Here is a 24,685-nt window from a genome sequence, read left to right on the forward strand (position 1 = left end):
AGACCTAATGCTTCATAAAAGAGTTTAAACTGTAATACTCCGTTGTCCTGCAAGTTATTATTTTTGTACAAAGTGTGCAAAACAAGACACAGGGCATAATTTCAAAGTTTGCAGATGATACGAAAGTCGTAAATGTAGTAAACAATGAGGTGGATAGTAACAGACTTCAGGGTGACATAGACAGACAGGTAAAATGGGCAGTTACGTGGGAGATGAAATTTAATGCAGAGAAGTGTGAAGTGATACCATTTGGTAGGAAGAATGAGGAGAGGAATATAAACTAAATGGTACAACGTTAAAGGGGGTGCTGGAAAAGAGAAACATGGGAGTGTATGCACACAAATCTTTGAAAGTGTCAGGACAAGTTGAGAAAGCCATTAAAAAGCATATGGGATCCTTGGCTTTATTAATAGAGGAATAGAGTACAAAAGTACGTATGCTAAACCTATATAAAACACTGGTTAGGCCTCAGCTGGAGTATTGTGTTGAATTCTGGGCACCACACTTTAGGAAGAATGTCAAGGCCATGGAGAGGGTGCAGACGAGATTTAATAGAATGGTACCAGGGATGAGAGACTTCAGTTATGTGGAGAGACTGGAGAAGCTGGTGTTGTTCTTCTTAGAGCACAGAAATTTAAGAGGAGATTTGATAGAGGTGTTCAAAATCATGAACAGTTTTGATAGAGTAAATAAGGAGAAATTATTTCCAGTGGCAGAAGGGTTGGTAATCAGAGGACAGTGTTAAGATAATTGGCAAAAGAACCAGAGGAGACATGAGGAAACAGTTTTTTACACAGCAAGTTTTTGTGATATGGAATGCATTTCCTGAAAGGGTGGTGGAAGCAGATTCAATAGTAACATTCAAAAGAGAATTGGATAAGTACCCGAAGGAAAAGAAATTGTAGGGCTAAGGGAAAGGGCGGGGAAGTGGGACTAACTGAAGAGTTCTTACAGAGAGCTGGCATAGGCTCAATGGGCTGAATGGCCTCCTTTTGTGCTGTAACTGTTCTATGATTTTATGATTCTGTGCAGTATCATTCTATGCTAGATTTTTTTTAGATAATGGTATCAAGGGATATGGAGAACAGGTGGGTAAATTTAGTTGAGGAACAGATCAGTCATGATCTAATAGAATGGCGGGACAGAATCAAGGGGCTGAATGGCCACTCCACTGCCCGGCTACCGAAAACCACATGGAGGTTTGCATAAGATACAGTATATAGATTTTTTGTTTTTGCAATGAACCTAAAACAGAAAATAGTTTCAACAGCCACAAACCTAATTATGGCATGCCATGGGAAAGAGTGGGGGAAGTGGGGCTACTGGATTGGTCTTTGAAAGTGCCGGTACAGGCTCAGTGGGCCGAATGGCCTTCTTCTGTGCTGTATGATTCTATGATTTCTTAACAGACATGTATGGTTTGTTTAAATTTTCATTTGTTCACTCTTCATTATTCAGGATCGGTCTTTCTACTGTTATTTTGTGCTGAAAATGTGGTCATACTTAATTTGTCTTCCCCAATCAACTCATCTGTGATAAGTCTGAATTTTCATGCTGGCAAGCCTTCTTTTGTATTGTTACAAACACAGGGCTAACATGAGCCAGTGCATCACACAACAATAGCTTGAATTTTGTCTTTGCAATTAGGACAGACATTTTAATATATTTTGGATACCAGCAAAATTTTGTAAGCAAAAAAAATCTAATTTTGGGGTTAGTAAATGTTTAACAAGTACAGTTCCAATTTATGACTAATCTTCATTTGTGCAAAACTGGGGAAAACCTTTGGATAGTTACACCGTCCAAGATCTTTTGTTTAGAGATAACTGATGACCTAGGCTGAATTTGATCCTTATTTTTGTTTACAAATTCCACTTTCCTTGTTTCCCACAAATAACTTACAGCGAATTAATTGGTTAAAAACTGTAATCCTGGAAATTGATAGGCTTTCTGGTCATTTGTGCGCACACTCCCCATGGCCTTCCATACTTTTTTTTAATGGTGAGGTATTGTGGGCAATTTGTGCCCAAATTCTCAGTATGCAGTAAAGTTCTGGGCTCGGAAGTGGGAATGTAAATTCATAAAATTATCCCTCAAGTCTTTTTTATGGAATCTTCTTTGGGTGGCATAGAAAACTGCATAGTATTGATTCGTGTTGATTACAGCTTACTTGAATTTTTATTTTAAAATTTATGAGCCACTATTGAGGTTAAAGGCTTAACTCATTCTCTAACCAATACTAAAAAAAAAGTTACAATAACAAAATACTGCAGATGCTGTAGTTGAGGCTGTAGGTCTGTAACTAAGATTGAAACAATTTTATTACCATCCAAAAGTCATGAGCAACATTCACTGAAACATGAGATTAACAGGAGTGTAAAAGTAAAATATCACAAAAAACGCCTACTTCCATCTCTGTAACATCACCTGCTTCTGCCCCTGCCACATCTTCTCTCCGTAAACTTCAGCTCATCCAAAACTCTGCAGCACATATCCTATCATGCATCAATTCCTGCTTACCCATCAGCCCTGTGCATACTGGCCTACATTGGCTTCTGGTCCCCCAGTGCCTCACATTTAAAATTCCCATTCTCATCTTTAAATCTCTCCATGGTCTCACCCTCCCTATCTCTGTAACCGTCTTCCCATCTCTGTAACCTTCTCCAGCCCTGCAACCCTTGGAGAATTCTGCTTTACTCCAACTTTGGCCTCTTCATGCATCCCCCCTACCTTTGTCCGACTATTAAAGGCAGTTCCTTCAGCTGTCTCGGCCCATTGCTCTGGAATTCCCTCCCAAACCCGTTCGCCTTCCCACCTCTCTCCTCCTTCAAGATCCTCTTTAAAACCTATCTCTTTGATCAAGCTCTCAGTCACCTTTCTTAATATATTTTGCTTTGTATGAGCGTCCATTTCGATCTGAAAACGCATCTGCTAACATTTTCTGTTATGGTGCGATATGAATGTGCTATGCAGATGCAGGTAACAGTCCGAAAAGAAATGGCTATTTTTGGTGTGAACTCAGTAACCAGTCAACTAGTTGCCCACCAATGTCAGCAGCCGGGCCTGTTGTGACGTTGCCAGCGGATCACGGCACAATCGAGCCATTGTGCCGTCACAGCGCAGCGGGCCATAAACGCGATGCTCTGACGTCAAACGCCCCATGGCCTGTTACTGGCTTCAGCAGCTGGGAGTATGAGCTCTCTGTGTGCTGCTCTTGTCCGTCTCAGAAAGTAGTTCACGTTGAGAAAGAGCCGGAACTGGCCGCGAGTCCCGGCTGTCTGTAACTTAGCAACGAAAGGACGCGAGAAGCCCCGGGGCCGCGCGCCTGCTTTCACTGTAAATAGATAAACAAAGGGACATGACGGAAATAAGCAAGCGCTTAAACAAGACGCCGCTGTCTGCGATATCTGCCTTCAGTTTCATCCCGGAGAGAAGAGACCCCAACGAGCTGACTTACTTCGGTAACAAGAAGAAGGTGAGTGCTCGTTCCAAAACACAATCTTTTCCATAAAGTCTGCCTGTCACAGTTATTTGTAAAAAAAAAATCTTTCTGCTTATCACAAAATGTCTCTTGATCGACTGCTAATAATAGAATCATAGAATGACACAGCACAAAAGTAGTTTCTGACACTTTCTGAGTTTCGTGTCATCTGCAAACTGAAAATCCAGGTCATTCGTGCTTCTGCCGGCTCTTTGGTAGAGCTAACCAATTAGTTCCGCTCCCCTTCAAGTATATAATCCAATTCCCCTTTGAAAGTTATTATTGAACCTGGCTCTATCAAATCTCCCCTTTGTAATGATCAGTAACCTGTCATTCTGGAATGGTACACTAGGTGGTGCTGTATGTATATATAAGAGTGGGCTACCCAGGATGCACTAGGCTACCCACAAGGCAGCAGTCAAGATGGAGGCCTCTACAGATACTGTACCTAGTCCACATGTGCTCAATAAAGTGTCTAGCAAAAGCTAGCTGTTCTTAATAAAAACGACTAGTTATTAATGAACATAACATGGTACCAGGATTGGTAAGACCTGCTGAATATTGTGCAATGCGACATGGAGAATTTGAAGCCACCAGAGCGTTTGAAACTCACAGGAAATGTCGACTACAATTGGCAGACTTTTAAACAACAATTCGAACTCTACATTGCTGCCATCGGGTACGGTACAAAGCCAGACGCAAGGAAAATAGTGTTGCTGCTCACGGTTGCAGGCCCACAGGCGATAGAGGTATTTAATACATTTGTATTTAATCCAGAGGAGAACAGTGAAAAATTAGACGATGTGCTAAAGAAGTTTGATACACATTGTTCTCCCAAAAAGAATGAAACCTATGAGAGGTACATCTTCCGTTCTCGGACACACAGTCTTGAGACTTTTGATAGCTTTTTGACTGATCTGAAACTGAAAGCACAGACATGTAATTTCTCTGAGCTGAAAGCACCCATGATTCGTGACCAGATTGTGTTTGGTATTCATGATAAAAAAAAGTCAGGGAATGTCTGTTGAGAGAAACCGAACTAACATTGGAAATTGCTGTGAAAATATGCCAAGCTAGCGAGCTAGCTCAAAAGCATGCCAAGACTTTCAGTGAAATCAATGATGATGCGATTGCAGTAAGTGCTGCTGTCGGTGCTGTGTCCTACAAGGGGAAGAAACATGGGCAGAACAGAAGTGAAAAGCAATCGGAGGAAGGAATTTTTAATTGTAAATGCTGTGGTTACAAACACCAGTTAAAACAATGTCCAGCGTTTGGAAAAATGTGCACAAAATGTCATGGAAAGAATCACTTTGCCAAACAATGCTTTTCAAAAGTAAAAGCTAAGAAAGGGCAACAAGTTAATGTAATTGAGGACACTGATTTAAGTGAGACATGTTTTGTAGGAATGGTGTCATGTGACAATATCAAAAAGGATACAGAAAATGTGCAGCCCTCAGGAATTAACAATGCTGAACATAAAGTTAATGCAGTAAAAGAGGACAAATGGATGATGCCACTGCAGGTAAATGGAGCATTAGTTACATTGAAACTAGACACTGGGGCAAAAGCAAACTTAATCAGTATGAGTGACATTAACAATATGAAAGAAAAGCCCAAAATACAGAAAAAGTCAGTACTACTGAAGGACTATAATGGACAGAAAATAGATAGCTTAGGTGTATGCAGACTTAAAGTGACAGTCAAAGACAAAGTGCATCATCTCATGTTTTCTGTTGTGGCTGAAGGACTTGATTCACTACTGGGTGACAAAGCTTGTGTGGACTTAGAACTGGTCAAGAGAGTCTACCATATAAACTGTGCCATAAGCAGACCAGATGACTCGGTGGATTCTGTAGTGAATAATTTCCAGGATGTGTTCAAAGGATTTGGAGTTCTACCATTCACTTACAAGATCCAGCTAGAGGATGCTCAGCCAGTGGTACATGCTCCACGAAGAGTTCCAGCACCCCTGCGTGACCGGCTCAAGAATGAACTGGACAGAATGACCACACTAGGAGTCATCAGGAAAGTCGAAGAGCCAACAGACTGGGTTAACTCCATGGTATGTGTAAAGAAAAAGAACAATGATCTAAGAATATGCATGGATCCAAAGGACTTAAATGCAAACATAAAACGTGAACACTACCAGATTCCCAAGCGAGAAGAAATCACCAGTGAAATGTCAGGCGCCAGATACTTTACAAAGCTCGATGCCTCACAAGGATTTTGGCAACTAAAACTGGATGAAGAGAGCACCAAATACTGTACCTTCAACACACCATTTGGCAGGTATTGTTTCCTGAGAATGCCTTTCGGGATAATATCTGCATCTGAAATCTTTCATAGAGCGATGGAACACATAATTGAAGGTCTGGAAGGAGTTCGGGTCTATGTTGATGACATCATCATCTGGGGCTCCACACTGAAAGAACACAATGAGAGACTGACTAAAGTGCTACAGAGCATACGCCGGAATGGACTGAAGCTCAACAAAGCCAAGTGTCAGTTTGGCATCCAGGAAGTCACTTTCCTAGGAGATAATCTATCTGGTAAAGGAATAGAGCCAGGTATGGAAAAAGTAAACGCCATACTCAAAATGCCCCGACTCACTGACAAAAAAGGAGTGCTATGCATCATGGGGATGATAAACTTCATTGGAAAGTTCATTCCTAACTTGTCAGCCAAGACAGCCTGTCTGCGAGACCTGCTACGTAAAACAAATGAGTTCGCATGGACAGAAAGACATGAACAAGAGTGGATAAACCTCAAAACAGTGCTGACAACCACACCTGTACTCACCTTCTTTGACCCAACAAAAAGAATCAAAGTGTCAACGGATGCATCAAAAGATGGCCTAGGTGCGGTCTTGCTACAAGCAGAGGGTGAAGATTGGAAGCCTGTTGCCTATGCCTCCAGGTCTATGACTGATACTGAGTGTCGATACACCCAGATTGAAAAGGAATGTCTAGGCTTGGTAGTTGGACTAGAAAAGTTTCATGGCTACATATATGGACTTCCCACCTTCACAGTTGAGACAGACCACAGCCCACTGGTTGCCATCATAAAAAAGAACCTGAATGAGATGCCTCCAAGGATTCAACGACTCATGATGAAGCTGCAAAGATATGACTTTGAACTGATCTACACACCAGGCAAATACATAGTGTTAGCAGATGCACTATCCCGAGCACCCACAATGAGTCACGTGAGCTCTACTGAGGAAGACGTGGATGTTCATGTGAGTATGGTCACTGCTGCGCTGCCCGTGTCAGATGCAAATAGCGGAAGAAACAGTAAAAGATACAGTATTACAAACAGTAATAGAGAACATTCATCATGGTTGGCCAAAAGGTTCCTGTCCAAAATATTTTCACATAAGGTCAGAATTGAGTGTCGCAAGTGGACTATTACTAAAACAGAACAGAATAGTCATTCCACAGGCTCTACGTCAAGACATGCTCAAAAGGATTCATGAGGGACACCTCGGAATTGAAAAATGCAAAAGGAGAGCAAGAGACACTGTTTATTGGCCTGGCATAAATAAGGACATTGAGAACATGATAGGCAAATGTGAGACATGTCAGAAACACCAAAACAAACAAGCAAAGGAACCAATGATAGTAGCTGACATACCAACAGCACCATGGCAAAAGGTTGGTATGGACCTTTTTCATTTAAATGGTAAAGACTATCTAATAGTGATTGACTACTATTCTAACTATCCTGAGATGGTGCTGCTCTCAAGCACCACAGCAAGCAGTGTCATAATGCATGTGAAATCCATCTTCGCCAGACATGGAATTCCCAGGATTGCCGTTAGCGACAATGGTCCGTGCTTCAACTGTAAGGAGTGGCAACAGTTTGCAGCACATTATGACTTTCAGCACATCACATCCAGTCCTTTGTATGCTCAGTCGAATGGTAAGGCAGAGAAAGGTGTTCAAATTCTCAAGCAGCTACTGAAGAAAGCGACAGAAAGCAAGTCTGATCCTTATCTCGCCCTGCTGAGCTACCGAGCCTCACCTTTAGACTCTGGTTCTTCACCTGCTGAACTCCTAATGGGTCGCAAGTTGCGTACCACGCTACCCTGCTGTGCAAAAGAAAAGCAGTGTAAGGAATTGAGACAGAGACTTCAACTGTTAAAGCTGAAACAGAAATCATACTATGACAAGTCATCCAAAACTCTGAAACCATTGACAAGGGACGATGTTGTCAGGATTGAGGATCCAGATGCATGGAACAGGAAAGCTACAGTTCTTGAGGAAGTAGGACCAAGGTCATACACTGTTAGAACTGAGGAAGGACAGATTCTCAGGAGGAACCGCCGTTCCCTCCTAAAAACACAAGAGACTATCGAAGAGCAAATCGATGACAATGCCGCAACTGAATCTTGTCACTCACCACCAGAACAATCTAACACAAATACACATACAGGCTCTCATGAAAACACATCAAACTTACCTGTGCTGAGAAGATCCACATGTGAAGTAAAAAAGCCTGATAGACTTAATCTTTGAGTACAAAGAAAACTACATTGAAAATGTATTGACTGTTGAAGATGTTTATGTTGTTATTGATTGATATTGATTGATACTGATTTTGTTTAACCTCAAAGAAAGGGGACTGTAATGATCAGTAACCTGTCATTCTGGAATGGTACACTAGGTGGTGCTGTATATGTATATAAGAGTGGGCTACCCAGGATGTACTAGGCTACCCACAAGGCAGCAGTCAAGATGGAGGCCTCTACAGATACTGTACCTAGTCCACGTGCTCAATAAAGTGCCTAGCAAAAGCTAGCTGTTCTTAATAAAAACGACTAGTTATTAATGAACATAACACCCTTACCCTTCTCTACTCTAAGGAGAACTCCTCCAATTTCTCTAGTCTCTACATAACTGATGTCCCTCACCCCTGGTACCATTCTAGTAAATCTCCTCTGCACCCTCTCGAAGGCCTTGATATCCTTCCTAAAGTCTGGTGCACAGAATTGGCCACAATACTCCAGCTGAGGCCTAACCAGTGTTTTATAAAGGTTCAGCATAATGTCCTTGCTTTTGTACTCTTGCTCTATTAATAAAGCCAAGAATCCCATATGTTTTTGTAGCAACCTTCTCAACTTGTCCTGCCACCTTCAAAGATTTGTGTACATACACCTCCAGGTCTCTCTGTTCTTGCACCGCCTTTAACATTCTACCATTTAGTTCATATTGCCTCTCCTCATTCTTGCTACCAAAATGTATCATTTCACAATTCACTGCAATAAATTTCATCTGCCACCTTTTTATTTATTTGTTTATGGGATGTGGGCATCGCTGGCAAGGCCAGCATTTATTGCCCATCCCTAATTGCCCTTGAGAAGGTGGTGGTGAGCCACCTTCTTGAACTGCTGCAGTGCATGTGGTGAAGGTACTCTCACAGTGTCTGCCTATTTTACCAGTCTATCTATGTCCTCCTGAAATAAAAAACAGAAAATGCTGGAAATACTCAGCAGGTCAGGCAGCATCTGTGGAACGAGAAACAGAGTTAATGGCCCAGAAATTCGGGTAGGGGGCTTCCCGCGGGTGCAAGCCCCCGATCTGCACTTAGCTTGCGCGCCGGCCGTTGAGCTCTGGGCTCCCATGGAATTCCGATCCGGGGCCTGGTCCAGCTGCCGGCGCGCAGTGCTTGCGTATCCCAGGGGCGCAATTAGTTCGATGCGTCCCCTGGGATCACGTGGGCCATGGGCAGCCAATCGGAGCAGGAAGTGCTGTCAAGACTTATAAATACTACGGCCCCAAAATAGCATTAAACCTTCAAATAATTTTTTTTAAATCACATTTTTTAAATAAACTATAAATTACATGAAATAACTATTTTAAACAATAATTTAAATTTTTGAAAAAAATAATTTTATATTCTAACGGGGCTAAAAATAAAATTACCTTGCTTTAAAGTATTTAAAAATAATAAACCTGTGGAAAAAATGTTTTAATTTTAATTAATTCACCACTTACCTTGTAAAAAGCAGGCCTTACGCCTGCTTTTTACATTTCTAAATTCTGCAGACTTACCCTCACGGAAAAACCTGTAAAAAAAAAACAAAGTTCCATGCGCACACGCAGCCTCCCCCGCGCACGCGTTCGACCTCTGAACCTCGTGCTTCAAAGGAACGGAAGTGCCAGTTTCCCGCGCATGCGCAGTGCATACAGGAAACCGGCACTTCCATCGGGCCTACGGGTGAGTACTCCGTGCGTACTCACCCGTGGAGACCCGAAGTTCTGGGCCAATGTTTCAGGTCGATGACCTTTCGTCAGAACTGGAAAAAGTTAGAGATGTAACAAATTTAAAGCAGGGAAAGGTGGGAGGGGAGGAGAGGAAAGAACAAAAGGAAAGGTCCATGATAGGGTGGAAGGCAGGAGTGATTAAATTTTAAAAATGGTATGATTGTACGAAACAAAAGGAGATGGTAATGGGACAAGTAAAGAAACAAAAGGTGGGTCTAGAGGAGGTGTAAATGGGAATGGCCAGAATAATCAACAGCTGCCATCTGAGAAAATAGGAGCAGAAGTTATGATCTGAAATTGTTGAACTCGATGTTGAGTCCAGAAAGCTGTAAAGTGCCTAATCGAAAGATGAGGTGCTGTTCCTCGATCTTGCGTTGAGCTTCATTGGAACAGTGCAAGAGGCCGAGGTGGAGTGGAGCGGAGAATTAAAGTGACAGGCAACCGGAAGCTCGGGGTTACACCTACGGACTGAACGGAAGTGTTCCACACAGTGGTCACCCAATCTGTGATTTGAGCACTGGGGGGGGGGAGCATGGGGAAAGCTGGAGGAGCAGTGGGGGAGGACTCGTGGAGGCATCGGTGGCCTGGGGCGGGCTACGGATCGGAGGCCTCGTGTGGTGCGGGAGAATCTCCGATCATGGGGGGTGGGTTAGGCAGGGATCCTGGATCCAGGAGGTAAATGTAAAGCACTTACCTCCTGGATGCAGCTGTCCCCGCCTTGCTGTAGCTGCAGGGTTTTACGAGGTGTGTAAAACCTGACCAGCTACAGTTAAACACAAAATGGAGGTTAAAGAAGTGGCCCTGTCCCGCCTCCAATAAAACCGGAAGTGGGTGGGTTCAGGTCGGAATTCACATTTTTTAACACTTTAACGATCCCCACGTTCCCAACCCACCCGTTTTTTTAGGTTAAAATCCCCCCCCATTGTTTTTGGTGACTACTATTAACTCCATTCCATTGCCAGTGATACCATGCCCCCCCACCCTCAGCACTCTCAGGCTGAATAAAACCATGTACAACCTCAATGGTTTTTTCAACCTTGAGCTAAGCTTCATACTCCACATCCTGTCCATCACCAATTGTGCTTACTTCCACCATTACAACATTGCCTGTTTCCTCCCATACCTTCACCTCCACACCACTAAAACCCTTCTTAATGCTTTTATCACATCCAAAATTTATTACTCAGACCCTCTTGCCTCCAAGTGTCCACTCTCCACAAACACCAACATTTTCAAAATGCTGCCACCCACATCCTGTCCCAAACTAAGTCCACTTGCCCATCACCCCTACCCTTGTTGACTTACACTAGGTTCCCATGTCCCAATGCATACAAATTAAAATTCTTCTACAAATCTCTCCAGGGCCTTGCACCTGCCTACCGCTGCAACTTCCTCCAGCCATACATCCCATTGTGCACCTTTAGGGCTTATGACTGTAGCATCCTGTGTATCTTCTGCCCCCTTCACCCTACCATTGGTGGCAGAGTTTACAGTCACTTCAGTTGTATGCTCTGGAATTCCTTCTCTAAATTTCTCCATCTCACTACTCGTCTGTCCTCTTTAATAGGGTACAGAATATGCTTTGGGTGGGAGACTTCAATGTTCATCATCAAGAGTGACTCAGCAGTACTACCTCTAAGCAAGTTAGTTAAGTCTTGAAGAACTTAGCCAGTGGAGTGGACCTGTGTTAGATGGTGAAGGAACAAATATGAGGGAGAAGTTTACTTGTCCTTGTCCTCACCACCTGTCGCTTGTATGTCTGACCACGATTGACTTGGTAGGAGTGACCACCACTCTGTCCTTTTGAAGACAAAGTTGTATTTTCGTAGTGAGGACACTTTCCATCATGTAGTGTCACACTACTGCCATGCCAAGTGTAGTAGACTAAGGACAAACCTAGCTGCCCAAAAATAGTGCATGCATGAGGTAGGCTACGAACACCAGTACAATATACCACCACAATCTGTAATCTTATGGTTTACCATAACTCTCACTTCTCCTTCACCATCAAGCCAGGAGACCAACCTTGGTTCAATGGGAAGTATAGAAGGGCATGCCATGAGTAGCACCAGGCACACCTTAGGATAACGCACCATCCTAGTAAAGCTACAACGCAGGGCTACCTCCATGGTAAACCCCAAAAGCAATGTGCTATAGTTAGATCTAAGTGGTTCCATAACCAACAGATCAGAGCAAAGCTCCATAGCCTACATATCCAGTCAAGAATAGTGGTAGACAGTCAGGAAACTAATAGGAGAAGGATATGTCACGTACATGGTGGAACCCAGCACTGAGCAAAGGGACAAGTGTTTGCAAGATCCTCAGCTAAAAGTGTTAAGTGGATGATCCTACTCTGCCTCTTCCTACAGTCCCCACAATCATAGGTGTCAGTGTCCAGCTAATTTGGTTCACACCATATTACATTAAGATGCAGCTTGAGTGCACTAGTCACAGTGAAGGCTATGGGCTCTGATAACCTCCCGGCTGTACTGTTCAAGACCTGCACACTGGAACAAGAGCCCTCCCCCACCCCAGCCAAGTTGTGAGCATTGTGGTTAGAAGAGCAAGGCAGAAGCTAGATATTCTGAGAGAAATGGCCTTCAAAACATACCTGACATTGGTTCGGGTGCTGTAAAGGTGTCCCTGGCGACCATTGAAAATGGATGTTAGGCCGCTGTATATCCTAATAGGGGGCCTAATGGCTGTTTCAAGATCCAAACCGGAAATTGCTTTGATCTGAACACAGGAGGCATCAGGCCTACTGCATTCTGGATTACCTGGTCAACATGCGGCATAGGCCGCCACCAAAAGTAAAAAAAAATACTTATCTTAATGTGGAGCCAGTAGTAGCAGAACATTACATTTTAAACTGTGGGCTGCTGCTCGCCACCCCCCTTCCTCCAGATTGCTTCCCAAGCGTTGCTCCTAGCTTCCCCCTAACCCAACCAAGTGCTGCTGTTGACTTTTCTCACTCTCTTTCCTCTCACCTTCCTAAATGCGGCTTCAGACTTTTCCCTCTCTCCAAATGCTAATTTTGATCTTATCTCTTTTCCCCCTCCCTCCTTCACTGAGTGCTACTAACTTTTTTTCTTCGCTCCCAAAAGCTGTTCCTAGCATTTCTACTCCTTTTCTCTCACTCCCCCACCCACAATGCTAGTCTTGTCTTCCCCTCTCCACAGCCCCAAGTTGCCGCTGCCCCTTCTCCAAATGCTGTCTCACCCCTTTCCTCCCCCCCGCCCCCAAGTGCTGTGCCAGACCTCTAACTTGCTCCTGTTCTACACTGCAGTGTGCTTCTTCGTTTGGTGGTTTAGCTGCTTGGCTTTGTTTCCTTAGTTGTTGTCATATTTTAATGTTGTACATTTTCAATAAACAAAACAATGTAAAATATTGTACCATTACACAACTAGATAATGTCAATAGAGTAAAATATCACATCATGAGGCAATAAGTGTTTCTAGAGAGTTAGAGAGACTTGATGAGAAAGTGGGCAGGTAGGATTGAGATCTGTCAGGAAGGGACGAGCTTGTTCAGCTTAATGGCCATTTCCTGTTCTTATGCAATCATAAGCAGATCAAACCAATAACTGAAGACAATAAAGGGCAGGACAGAGACATAGGGTAATTTTTTTGTCTTCACCACCTGGTCAGTAATGTAGTGAAGAAGATTGGTCACCCGTTATAGAACTTAAATGATTTTTATTCCATTGAATCATGGCTTCCACCACACCCTCTCCCGACCAGCCATCCCAGGTGTAGGCCAGTGTGAAGAGGATCAGGAAGCTGAATAGGCTTTCCAGGTAAGTTTTTTTTACTTTCCTCTGTGGGGCTAGGAAGAGCAGGAATGTTGTTCTGGGTGGCACAAGAAAAATTTAGGCCTCCTCTGCCCCAGACTCCACCTGCCCCATTGCTGTGGCCTCATACCAGTGATTTCCTGCCAGAAACCTGTTTGCAGTTAAAATCCTCCATGTTGATACACTAAAGAGACCTCAGTGACAGTGAATGCCAGGCATTTTCCTAAATAGAGGGAGAGAAAATCAGTCACTGCAGTTACGTTGTGCAATGAAATAAAATCACTTAGCCGCAAATAACTAGTTAGCAAGCAGCACTGACAGAGGCAAGAGACCAAGGTTGAGATTTTCCACTTCAACATTGAGAAATTCTGTCCCCCAGCCTATGATTTTTCATCTATTAATTTTAACAATCAGGAAATCATGATTAGGGGCTGCAGAATTTGCTGATATGCGCTCTCAGCAATCCTGGCCAAGGTTACGAGCCCGCTCTCTGAGTTATATGGTTCATGGCTAAGGAAAACATAAATAACTAATTATACAAGAATAGGTTGTTCATGAACAGAAATTTATAACATCGACCAAAATGAAAGCACTCCTAAAATCTGAATTAATCAAATACCCTAATTCAATTTATTCTATGTAATTCTAATTAAGGGAGAATTTGCAACAGAAATTAAAAATTTGGCTGCGTATTGGCTTATTATGTTCAAAATGCACGATTGTGTGGAAAAAGTAATTCAAGCTAAAAACATTAATGTTTCAATAGTTTCATCGGGAAGTATATATAGAAAATGGCTTTGGGATAGTTTGTTTTTATTTAAGAGATACAGCCATTTCCCGAAGTGGAACTGAGTGTGCATTATGTAAGGCCTGAAAATCTCAAAATGTCTTTCCTTTATAAGATGAGAATGGCAGCTCAAGAATTTCCACATAAAAGGAATGAAACCCTGCAGTGGTCCTTTGCTTTTATGCAAGACAGTTGGATGGGTACTATTCATGTCTTGTAAAGGTACATGCTTTTTGCACTATATAAACACTTCAGAAAGTAGTCTTTGGTAAAGCAGTATTTTGTAAAATAATAAATGATTTTAATCAGTCATCACGTTTGCCGTTCATTCAGTGTTGGTGCCACTGGTAAATCTTGGCATGAGGGAGTTGCTTCTCGCCTACCTGCTGTCAGAACCCCAGTCCTAGCACAACTACAGAGAATACTCCTTTCTTATGTTCCTGAACTGAATGGGAGATGGAGTTCTCTACAGCTGGCTACAACTTGGTCTTAATTCAAATTTTTCTTTGCCCCATTTGGGCCTCGGGAGGACTCTACTGCACCTTGGAAGGGCTGATCGGTTCGGACTGGGGTGGACACTGCTTATGCCCTTTTGCAGGTGCTGGTTACCAGTCTCAGTACAAAATGACCCCATTCCTGGGATTTGGCTCCGGATGTCTGGTCTTTGGGTGAGTGCAGATGGGGATTTGGCTCTGCTGCACTTAACACCAGAAATTTACAGGCCTACACATTAGTCAGATTTAAAAAATATGGTTGTGTATAACTGTATACTTAATTACTGCAGCTCTTTGAATTGTTATTTTTTGAACAAATAAACACTCTACATTATCTAACTTATTTGATTGAAAAAAAATGTGCATTAGTGACAAAGCAAGAGACTCAGTTACATTGTTGGATCAACTTGATAGCCCCCTGTTGGATCAACTTGATAGCCCCCTGTTGGATCAACTTGATAGCCCCCTGTTGGATCAACTTGATAGCCCCCTGAAGTGACAAGAATATTATGGCTTTAAATATTACAAATGCTCTGTGTTATTTCTCTTATTCATGGGGTAAGAGCAATCTAAATACCAATACAATGCATGTTATTGCAATACAAATCATGTTAACACCAGCATCACTTGGATATTAGGCCTGCAATCATAGTTACTAGTATTTACAGCACAGAAACAGGCTATTTAGCCCAACAGGTTCATGGCTCCCACCCTTCTTCATCTAACCCCATTAGCATCTCCCTCGTGTGTTTATCAAACTTTCCTATAAATGAATTATATCTACGCTAATTGCCTCAATTACTACTTGTGGTAGCAAATTCCACATTCTAACCACTCTCTGGGTAAAGAAGTTTCTCCTGAATTCCCTATTGGATTTATTAGTGACTATCTTGCATTTATGGCCCTAGTTCGGTCTCCCTTGCAAGTGGCAACATCTTCTCTACATCTACCCAATCAAACCCTTTCATAATCTTAAAGATCTCTATTAGGTCACCCCTCAGTTTTCTCTTTTCTAGAGAAAAGAACCCCAGTCTGTTCAGTCTTTCCTGATAGATACAACCTCTCAGTTCTGGTATCATTCTAGTAAATCCTTTTTGCACCATCTCAAGTGCCTTTGTATCCTTTTTATTAATATGGAAACCAGAACTGTTCACAGTACAGGAAATTTTGGTTTATCCGGAATACTCAATCCAACGGCAAAAATCAGGAGCCGTTTTCTATAAGTTTTTTTAGTTCTCGTTGCTTTTTTTTTCCCAGTCAGGCACTGCAAGGTCTGTAGCTATAGCAACAGCTTCAGCTAGAGACGCTTGCAGCTGCAGCCGACTGTTTTGAAGCTGTTGCTATGCAACAGGGTTTGTTGATTCACACGGAGCTTTTCAGTTCTGTATGTTTCAACATTAACGCTGGTATGTCCGGCACTTTTGATGGTACGGCACCAGCTCGGTCCCGTCAGTGCCAGATATCAGAAAGTTTCCTGTACATCAAGTGTGGTCTAACTAAGGTTCTATACAAGTTTACTATAACTTCTTTGTTTTTCAATTCTATCTCTTTAAAAATGAACCCCGGTGCTTTGTTTGCTTATTTTTATTGCCTTATTAACCTGTGTCACTACTTTTAGTGATTTATGTATCTGTACCCCCAGATCCCTCTATTCCTCTAGCCTATTTTATATTTATTTTCCAAGGAGTATGTGGTCTCCTTATTCTTCTGACCAAAATGTACCACCTCACACTTATCTATGTTGAATTTCCTTTGCCACTTACATGTCCATTCTGCAAGTTTATTAATGTCTTCCTCTATTTTGTATTAACTACAACCCCCCCCCCCGCCCCCAATTTGGTGTCGTTTTATGTAAATGGTGAACAGCAGTGGTCCCAACACCGATCCTTATGGAATACCACTTCCCACCTTTTGCCAGTCTGAGTAGCTACCTTTAACCTCTACTCTCTTAACCTCTGCTATCTTTTCCCTAACTTTTAATATGCATGGATGCAATCCATCCAGACCAGGGGTTTTATCCTCTCTAAGTTTGATTAGTTTATCAATTATCTTCCCCCTTTCTATCTTAAATGTCTTGCTATCTTTTTGATCTCTTCTTCTAGTGTCATGTCCACCATGTTAGTCTCCCTGGTAAGTACCAAGGCAAAGTAATTATTTAATTTTTCTGCCATTTCACTGTCGTTATCTGAGTTTATCATGTGTGTTCCTTAGTGGCCCTGGACCTATCTTGATTTTTCTTTTGTTATTTATATATCCTTCAGGATATTGTGGTATGGACATGTTGCTCCAACAGCAGTCCAATAGTTGTTTAACGTGACTACTTCCAGGGAAGATCATGACCTTTCATTTCTGTGCCAGTTGTACCCAGTTGTCCCCATCTCCAAATGTACTTCATTGGTTAGCAGTGCCTTGTCCAGAATTGATCATACAAGCTCCGAGATTAGGGAAGTTTGATCAACAATTATATATTTTTTATTTACTGTGATGTGGACAAAGCTGCCAAATTGACATTCATTGCCTGTCCTTAGTTGCCCTGAAAAGGTGGTGGTGGGCCTTCTCCTTGAACTGCTGTAGTCTTTGTCCTGATCTGATGCCTAGGTCATTGCTGATGGGGCCCATCCAATATTTCTCACCATTGAACTCGCAACACAGTGAATTGGGAGACTATGAACAAGATTTTATATGGCTATTAAAATAATGTTTTGTTTTTAGGAAGTATCCGTGCTGATTTTTGATCAGGTTTTTAAAGTTCAACAAGGGTATAATAATAAGATTCATCGTGATGACCGAGAACACAACTGCAGCCAAGGTCTTAATGTGAATGCTGAGGTATGTTACCACTTTTTAAATAAAAATGACATTGCCATTCTCCCATTTATTGAATTGTTATGTCCAGATGAATGGCTACCATCCAACTGGCAGGAGAGGAGGAATCAAAGGAGCATTGTCCTTTCAAAAGATGGATGCCCAGAAAGAGTGGTGTAAGTTCTGGTTTAGCAACTCAATTCTTCTTCTTCTGTCATCAGTAGCAATTTATTCTTTTGTTAAAATATGAGAAAACATTGTTCACTATTTGGTAGAGTTGTTCCATGGTTAAAATTATGTTGAATGGTTTGTAATGATTTTGAAAAGTTTGTAAATCTTTTTTGAATCATTAAGAACACATTGCGCTAAATATTCCCCTGCTATCCTAACTAAAATCAGGCAGAGACCTTCAGCCACTTCCCCATCCCTACTGTGATTCCCCTACCGACTTCCCCTTCCTTGTTTGCCACATGTGACTGCCACCCTGGCTCCTGTTCCATTTTGCTCCTGCCACCCCTGTTGTTGCCGTTTACCAAGAATACCTGATAGAGGGCGGTGGTCGGCCCAGGGTAGCAGCAGTACTGACCTCAATGTGTAGTAATGGAGGGGAAGGGCTTAGTAGATGCCTCCTCAACCCGAATCTCGCCTCCAGTCACTTACCTGGCTAGGCCTCACATTCTACCAAGGCCTACAGACCTGGGAGTTCCTGCTGTCCGTGGGCTCTTGTGCCTCTTTAGGGTCTTTTGCCACCTCCAGTGGTGCTGCAGTGGTCTGCCCACTGCCCACTGCAGCACAGTCAAAGGTTCTTCGCTGTCACTAGTGTCTCTTGGTGGTGGGAATCTTGATTGAAGCCTGCTTGTGCATGCCCCAAGTAACCCTGAACCAAGAAGTTGGGCGGGGCCTTGGTAAGGGTTAGAGGGGCATGTGGAAATCTTGCCCTGCCACTACTCTACCCCAAAGAGGGAAATTTGCTCATTATCTTGATCTGAATTTATGGTATTTTTGAGTTATTTTCCCCCCGCCGTGACCAGTACTTAAATCTGACAGTGACTGTAGTGCCCAAGGATGATAACATTCTCCAATATGCTGGAACAAAGTCCCAACCAAATCATAGTAGTCCCCTGCAGTTGAGATCTCTTGCCACAGACAAAGAGCAAATCTAGCACCACTTCTCAAAGTGCTAAGCTCAGCTTGACCTCTCTGGAGTCAAACCATGTAAAGATTTCTATAGTTTGAGATACTTTGTCATTGCAGAAAGAATCCACTTTAAAAGCTTGCAATACTAAGTGGGTGAGATTTGTTAATTGGTACCAGGATAAAAGTGCAACCATTTGGACATTAGCAGTCTGACTGACCCAACTTATTTCCAATTGTTGCCGTCTCTTGTATACATCAAGCTGTTAAAAGGGTTGCACACCAATGGTTCCTCTAGCCCCTCATATAGGTGAGGTCCTTTTCAGATTGAATTACACTCAAAGAATAAGTAAAAGGAGGTAAATGATCTAACATTAAACTCTACTTACATTAGTGATTTCATAGAATTTAAATATACTTGCTTAAAGACTCCTAAGCGTTCCTTTTCATCGTGGCAACTGGAATGGAGGGAATAGGAGCTGTCAGACTTAAGACTTATATAAACAATTTTTTTCCCTTCGACTTTTGGAATTGAGACCAGGATAGCTGACAATCTCATGAATGGATTTCTTCCTTTAAATTGTAAGTGTAAGATGGTACAAGAGCAGTGGTCTACATTCAAGGAGATATTTCACATCTTTCAAGAAAAATATATTCCACTGAGGAAAAAGGGGCGTAAAAGAAAAGACAGCCATCCGTGGCTAAGTAAAGTAATAAAGGATAGTATCCGACTGAAAACAAGGGCATATAAAGTAGCCAAATCTAGTGGGAGGATAGAAGATTGGGAAGCATTTAAAAGCCAGCAAAGAATAACTAAAAGATTAGTTAAGAAAGGGAAGATAGATTATGAAAGTAAACTAGCAAAAATATAAAAACAGATAGCAAGAGTTTCTACAGCTATATAAAAAGAAAAAGGGTGGCTAAAGTGAACGTTGGTCCCTTAGAGGATGAGACCGGGAAACTAGTGGTGGGGAACATGGAGATGGCAAAGACGCTGAACAAATATTTTGTATCAGTCTTTACAGTAGAGGACACTAAAAATATCCCAACACTGGACAAACAGGGGGCAATGGGGGGGGGAGGAGCTAAACACGATTAAAATCACTAAGGAGGTGGTACTCAGTAAAATAATGGGACTTGAGGCGGATAAATCCCCCGGACCTGATGGCCTACATCCTAGGGTCTTGAGAGAAGTAGCGGTAGGGATTGTGGGTGCATTGGTGATTATTTTCCAAAACTCCCTGGACTCAGGAAAGGTCCTGGCAGATTGGAAAACTGCTAATGTAACACCCTTATTTAAGAAGGGAAGTAGACAAAAAGCTGGAAACTATAGACCAGTTAGCCTAACATCTGTGGTTGGTAAAATGTTGGAGTCCATTATTAAGGAAACAGTAACAGAGCATTTGGAGAAACATAATTTAATAGGACAGAGTCAGCATGGTTTTATGAAGGGGAAGTCATGTTTGACAAATTTGCTCGAATTCTTTGAGGACGTAACATACAAGGTGGATAAAGGGGAACCAGTGGATGTAGTGTATTTGGACTTCCAAAAGGCATTTGACAAGGTGCCACACAAAAGATTACTGATCAAGATAAAAAATCACGGGATTGGGGGTAATATACTGGCATGGGTGGAAGGTTGGCTATCTAACAGAAAACAAAGAGTTGGGATAAATGGTTTGTTCTCGGGCTGGCAATCAGTAACTAGTGGTGTTCCGCAGGGGTCAGTGCTGGGACCCCAACTCTTTACAATCTATATTAATGATTTGGAGGAAGGGACCGAGTGCAACATATCCAAGTTTGCCAAGATATAAAGATGGGAGGGAAAGCAGTGAGTGAGGAGGACATAAAAAACCTGCAAAAGGACATAGACAGGCTAAGTGAGTGGGCAGAGATTTGGCAGATGGAATATAATATTGGAAAGTGTGAGGTTATGCACTTTGGCAGAAATAATCAAAGAGCAAGTTATTATCTAAATGGAGAGAAACTGCAAAGTGCTACAGTACAAAGGGATCTGGGGGTCCTGGTGCATGAAACACAAAAAGTTAGTATGCAGGTACAGCAGGTGATCAGGAAGGCCAATGGAATCTTGGCTTTTATTGCAAGGGGGATGGAGTATAAAAACAGGGAAGTCTTTTTGCAGTTATACAGGGTATTGGTGAGGCCACACCTGGAATACTGCGTGCAGTTTTGGTTTCCATATTTAAGAAAAGATATACTTGCTCTCGAGGCGGTTCAGAGAAGGTTCACTCGGTTGATTCCGGAGATGAGGGGGTTGACGTATGAGGAAAGGTTGAGTAGGTTGGGCCTCTACTCATTGGAGTTCAGAAGATTGAGAGGCGATCTTATCAAAACATATAAGGTTGTGAGGGGGATTGATCGGGTGGATGCGGTGAGGATGTTTCCACTGATGGGTGAGACTAGAACTAGGGGGCATAATCTTAGAATAAGGGGCTGCCCTTTCAAAACTGAGATGAGGAGAAACTTCTTTGCTCAGAGGGTGGTAAATCTATGGAATTTGCTACCCCAGAGAGCTGTGGAAGCTGCAACATTAAATAAATTTAAAACGGAGATAGACAGTTTCCTAGTAGATAAGGGAATTAGGGGTTACGGGGAGAGGGCGGGGAAGTGGACGTGAGTCTAGGTTCGGATCAGCCATGATCCTATTGAATGGCGGAGCAGGCCCGAGGGGCCGTATGGCCTACTCCTGCTCCTACTTCTTATGATCTTATGATCTTTGTGATTTATCCTGGTTGGATGGTGCCCTACTCATTGCATGTAATATGAACCTTCATTTAACAACCCCAGGCCATCCCAAAGGGCTTCACAACCAATGAATTACTTTAGAAATATAGTCGCTGATGTTAGGTAGGCAAGCTATGCATCAAATCACTTCCTTGGTTTTGTTTTGCTGTGTTTTTGGTTTTAGAAATTCCAAAAAGTTACAAGGCACACATTTAGAAGCAAATTAAAAAGATGCAAGTTCTATTACAGGTGTTATAGGATATGTTTCTACATCCAATTAAATGTGTTCTAATATCTTTCAAAATATTTTGCTGGAATGTTTTTGAAAATGCCAAAGTAATCGATTTGTAAGAATCCATTAACAGAACATACATTGGCTTCCCCGATAGCAGCAACAGCAACAACTTGTATTTGTATAGCGCCTTTAACGTAGTAAAACATCCCAACACGCTTCACAGGAGTGTTATAAGACAACATTTTTTTTTAACACTGAGCCACACAAGGAGAAATTGGGGCAGATGACCAAAATCTTGGTCAAAGAGGTAGGTTTTAAGGAGCGTCTTAAAGGAGGAAAGAGAGGTAGAGAGGCGGAGAGGTTTAGGGAGGGAATTCCAGAGCTTAGGGCCTAGGCAACAGAAGGCACGGCCACCAATGGTTGAGCGATTTTAAAATCAGGGATGCTCGAGGGCAGAATTAGAGGAGCGCAGATATCTCGGTTGGGTGGAGGGGGGCGGGGGTTGCAGTGTAGGTCAGCGAGCTTAGGGGTGATGGGTGAACAGGACTTGGTGCGAGTAAGGACACGGGCAGCCGAGTTTCAGATGACCTCAAGTTTACGTAGGGTAGAACGTGGGAGGCCAGCCAGGAGTGCGTTGGAATAGTCAAGTCTAGAGGTAACAAAGGCATGGATGAGGGTTTCAGCAGCAGATGAGCTGAGGCAGGGGCGGAGACAGGCGATGTTATGGAAGTGGAAATAGGCGGTCTTCGTTATGGCGGGGGTATGTGGTCGGAAGCTCATTTCAAGGTCAAGCATGACATCAAGGTTGCGAACAGTCTGGTTCAGCCTCAGACAGATGCTAGGGAGAGGGATGGAGTCGGTGGCTAGGGAACGGAGTTTGTGGCAGGGTCTGAAGACAATGGCTTTGGTCTTCCCAATGTTTAATTGGAGAAAATTCCTGCGCATCCAGTACTGGATCGCGGACAAGCAGTCTGACAATTTATAGACTGTGGAGAGGTCGAGAGAAGTGGTGGTGAGGTAGAGCTGGGTGTCGTCTGCGTATATGTGGAAACTGACGCTGAGGGAAGGCAGCACCTGATGCAATACTAAGCTGTACAGAATACAGGGCCCTAGATTTAATTTCTGGTCTGTACTGAATTAGCTGATCTCACCTGTTGGGTTGCGACGGTTGACTTCAATGCCTTTTTGGATAGTGGTGGGAAAATTCAGCCTGTGTTCCCAATCTAGTGACTGATGCTGAAAGTGTGTGTATGTGGGTGTCAGTGGAGGACAGGATTGGGGCTAGCTGCAGTGTTCTCCACAGACAGTCACCATCTAGGCTAATGCATTAAGATTGTTCAGTTGGGTTTATAGTGCCCGTGGAACCAGACTTGTCAATGGGGGTCATTTTTATCTTCACGATCAGGGCAGTAATCTGGCAGAATGGGGATAAATGGCACAGATTCTACAAATGGACGGACAATCTGCTCTACCAGATTACTGTCCAGGTGCTCGAGGTGAAAATTATCCCTAGTGTGTTAAGTAAAGGCGAGGAAACAATTGACTATTATTTAAATAATAATTTTATCAAGTATGATTATACAGCAAATTGTGTTCTTGCATCTTCTCTCCTTGGGAGAAGCTAAATTGTTCATTCCAATCAGAAAAATGGCTTTCACTTTTGAAGAGTTATAGGCTATTTTGAACAGAAAGAAAAATCTGTTTACTAAAATAATGCAGGGAAGTAGAAAAGATTTCAGAATTAGTTTTGTTTTCTAAGTAATCAGATGTACTAAATTTAGAGATTTCAGGAGAAAAATCTGAAAACTAAGTACATGAAACGAATAAACTGTTAAAATGACATTTTAATATTCTTAGTTCAGGATCTGCCTGCATTATAATATTTTTCAAAACTTTTGAGCATTAACTACTCATCTGTCTTGCAGGAAAATACTCGAATAGTTCCAGTCTTGTCGTCCTCATACTATGGTAAACGCCCCCAGCTTGAGTCAACAAATCGGACTTTTATCAGAGTTGCCCGAGTCCAAGCAGAATTTTACAGAAGAAATGGCATTGCCAATTATTTGGAAGAGGATAAGCAATGAAAAATGATTCTAAAGTCAGACTGATTATTGTCTCCTTTCTGCTGGAATTTTAATACATTCCTTTTAAATGTAGATTTCTTTCTTTTTTTGGCAGAGAATTCATGATTAAAAATTGAAGCTTGTTTCAAGCTTGAAGATTTTTCTGAACCGCTAGAGTTTTTTGTTAACAGTGCAATCCCTCCATAGATGGGGAAGTGATCCATGTGCATTATTTGTAGCTAGCCATCTTGCTGACTGGACGAATGATCCAGAGACGTGAGTTCAAATCCCATCACGGCAGCTGGGGAATTTAAATTCAGTTAATAAAATCAATCTGGAATAAAAAGCTAGTATCAGTAATGGTGACCATGAAACCATTGTATTGTCATAAAAACCAACTGGTTCACTAATGTCCTTTTTAGGGAAGGAAATCTGCTGTCCTTACCCGGTCTGGCCAATAGATGACTCCACACCAACGACAATGTGGTTGACTCTTAACTGCCCTCGAGCAAGCCACTCAGTTCTACCAAACTGCTACAAAAAACAATAAGAAGAATAAAACTTGATGGACTACCCGACATTGACCTAGACACTAGCTTCAGGCGTGACAAAGGTATACCCAGCCCAGTCAACCCTGCAAAGTCCTCCTCGCTAACATCTGGAGACTTGTGCCAAAATTGGGAGAGCTGTCCCACAAGCAACAGCCTGATTCTCAGAATCATACCTTTCAGCCAACACCTCAGATTCCTCGATCATCATTGCTGGGTATGTCCTATCCCACCGGCAGAACAGACCCACCAGAGGTGGCGGCACAGTGGTATACAGTCAGGAGGGAGTGCTCCTGGGACTCCTAATTATTGACTCCGGACCCCATGAAGTTTCATG

General features: G+C 42.5%; 1 protein-coding gene across 1 annotated transcript; it reads left to right on the plus strand.

Moving 5' to 3' along the window:
• The first annotated feature begins 3,152 nt into the window (after positions 1 to 3,152).
• On the plus strand, positions 3,153 to 23,960 carry cfap90 (cilia and flagella associated protein 90). The gene is made up of 3 exons (XM_085988699.1): positions 3,153 to 3,475; positions 17,531 to 17,647; positions 23,663 to 23,960. The coding sequence occupies exons 1-3, from the start codon at positions 3,359 to 3,361 to the stop codon at positions 23,819 to 23,821; spliced, it is 393 nt and encodes a 130-aa protein (XP_085844825.1). The 5' UTR covers positions 3,153 to 3,358; the 3' UTR covers positions 23,822 to 23,960.
• The last annotated feature ends 725 nt before the right edge of the window (positions 23,961 to 24,685 follow it).

The sequence above is a fragment of the Somniosus microcephalus genome, chromosome 5, assembly GCF_052327205.1.
Source record: "Somniosus microcephalus isolate GS21.2 chromosome 5, FLI_Smic_1.0, whole genome shotgun sequence".
NCBI classification, from domain to species: domain Eukaryota; kingdom Metazoa; phylum Chordata; class Chondrichthyes; order Squaliformes; family Somniosidae; genus Somniosus; species Somniosus microcephalus.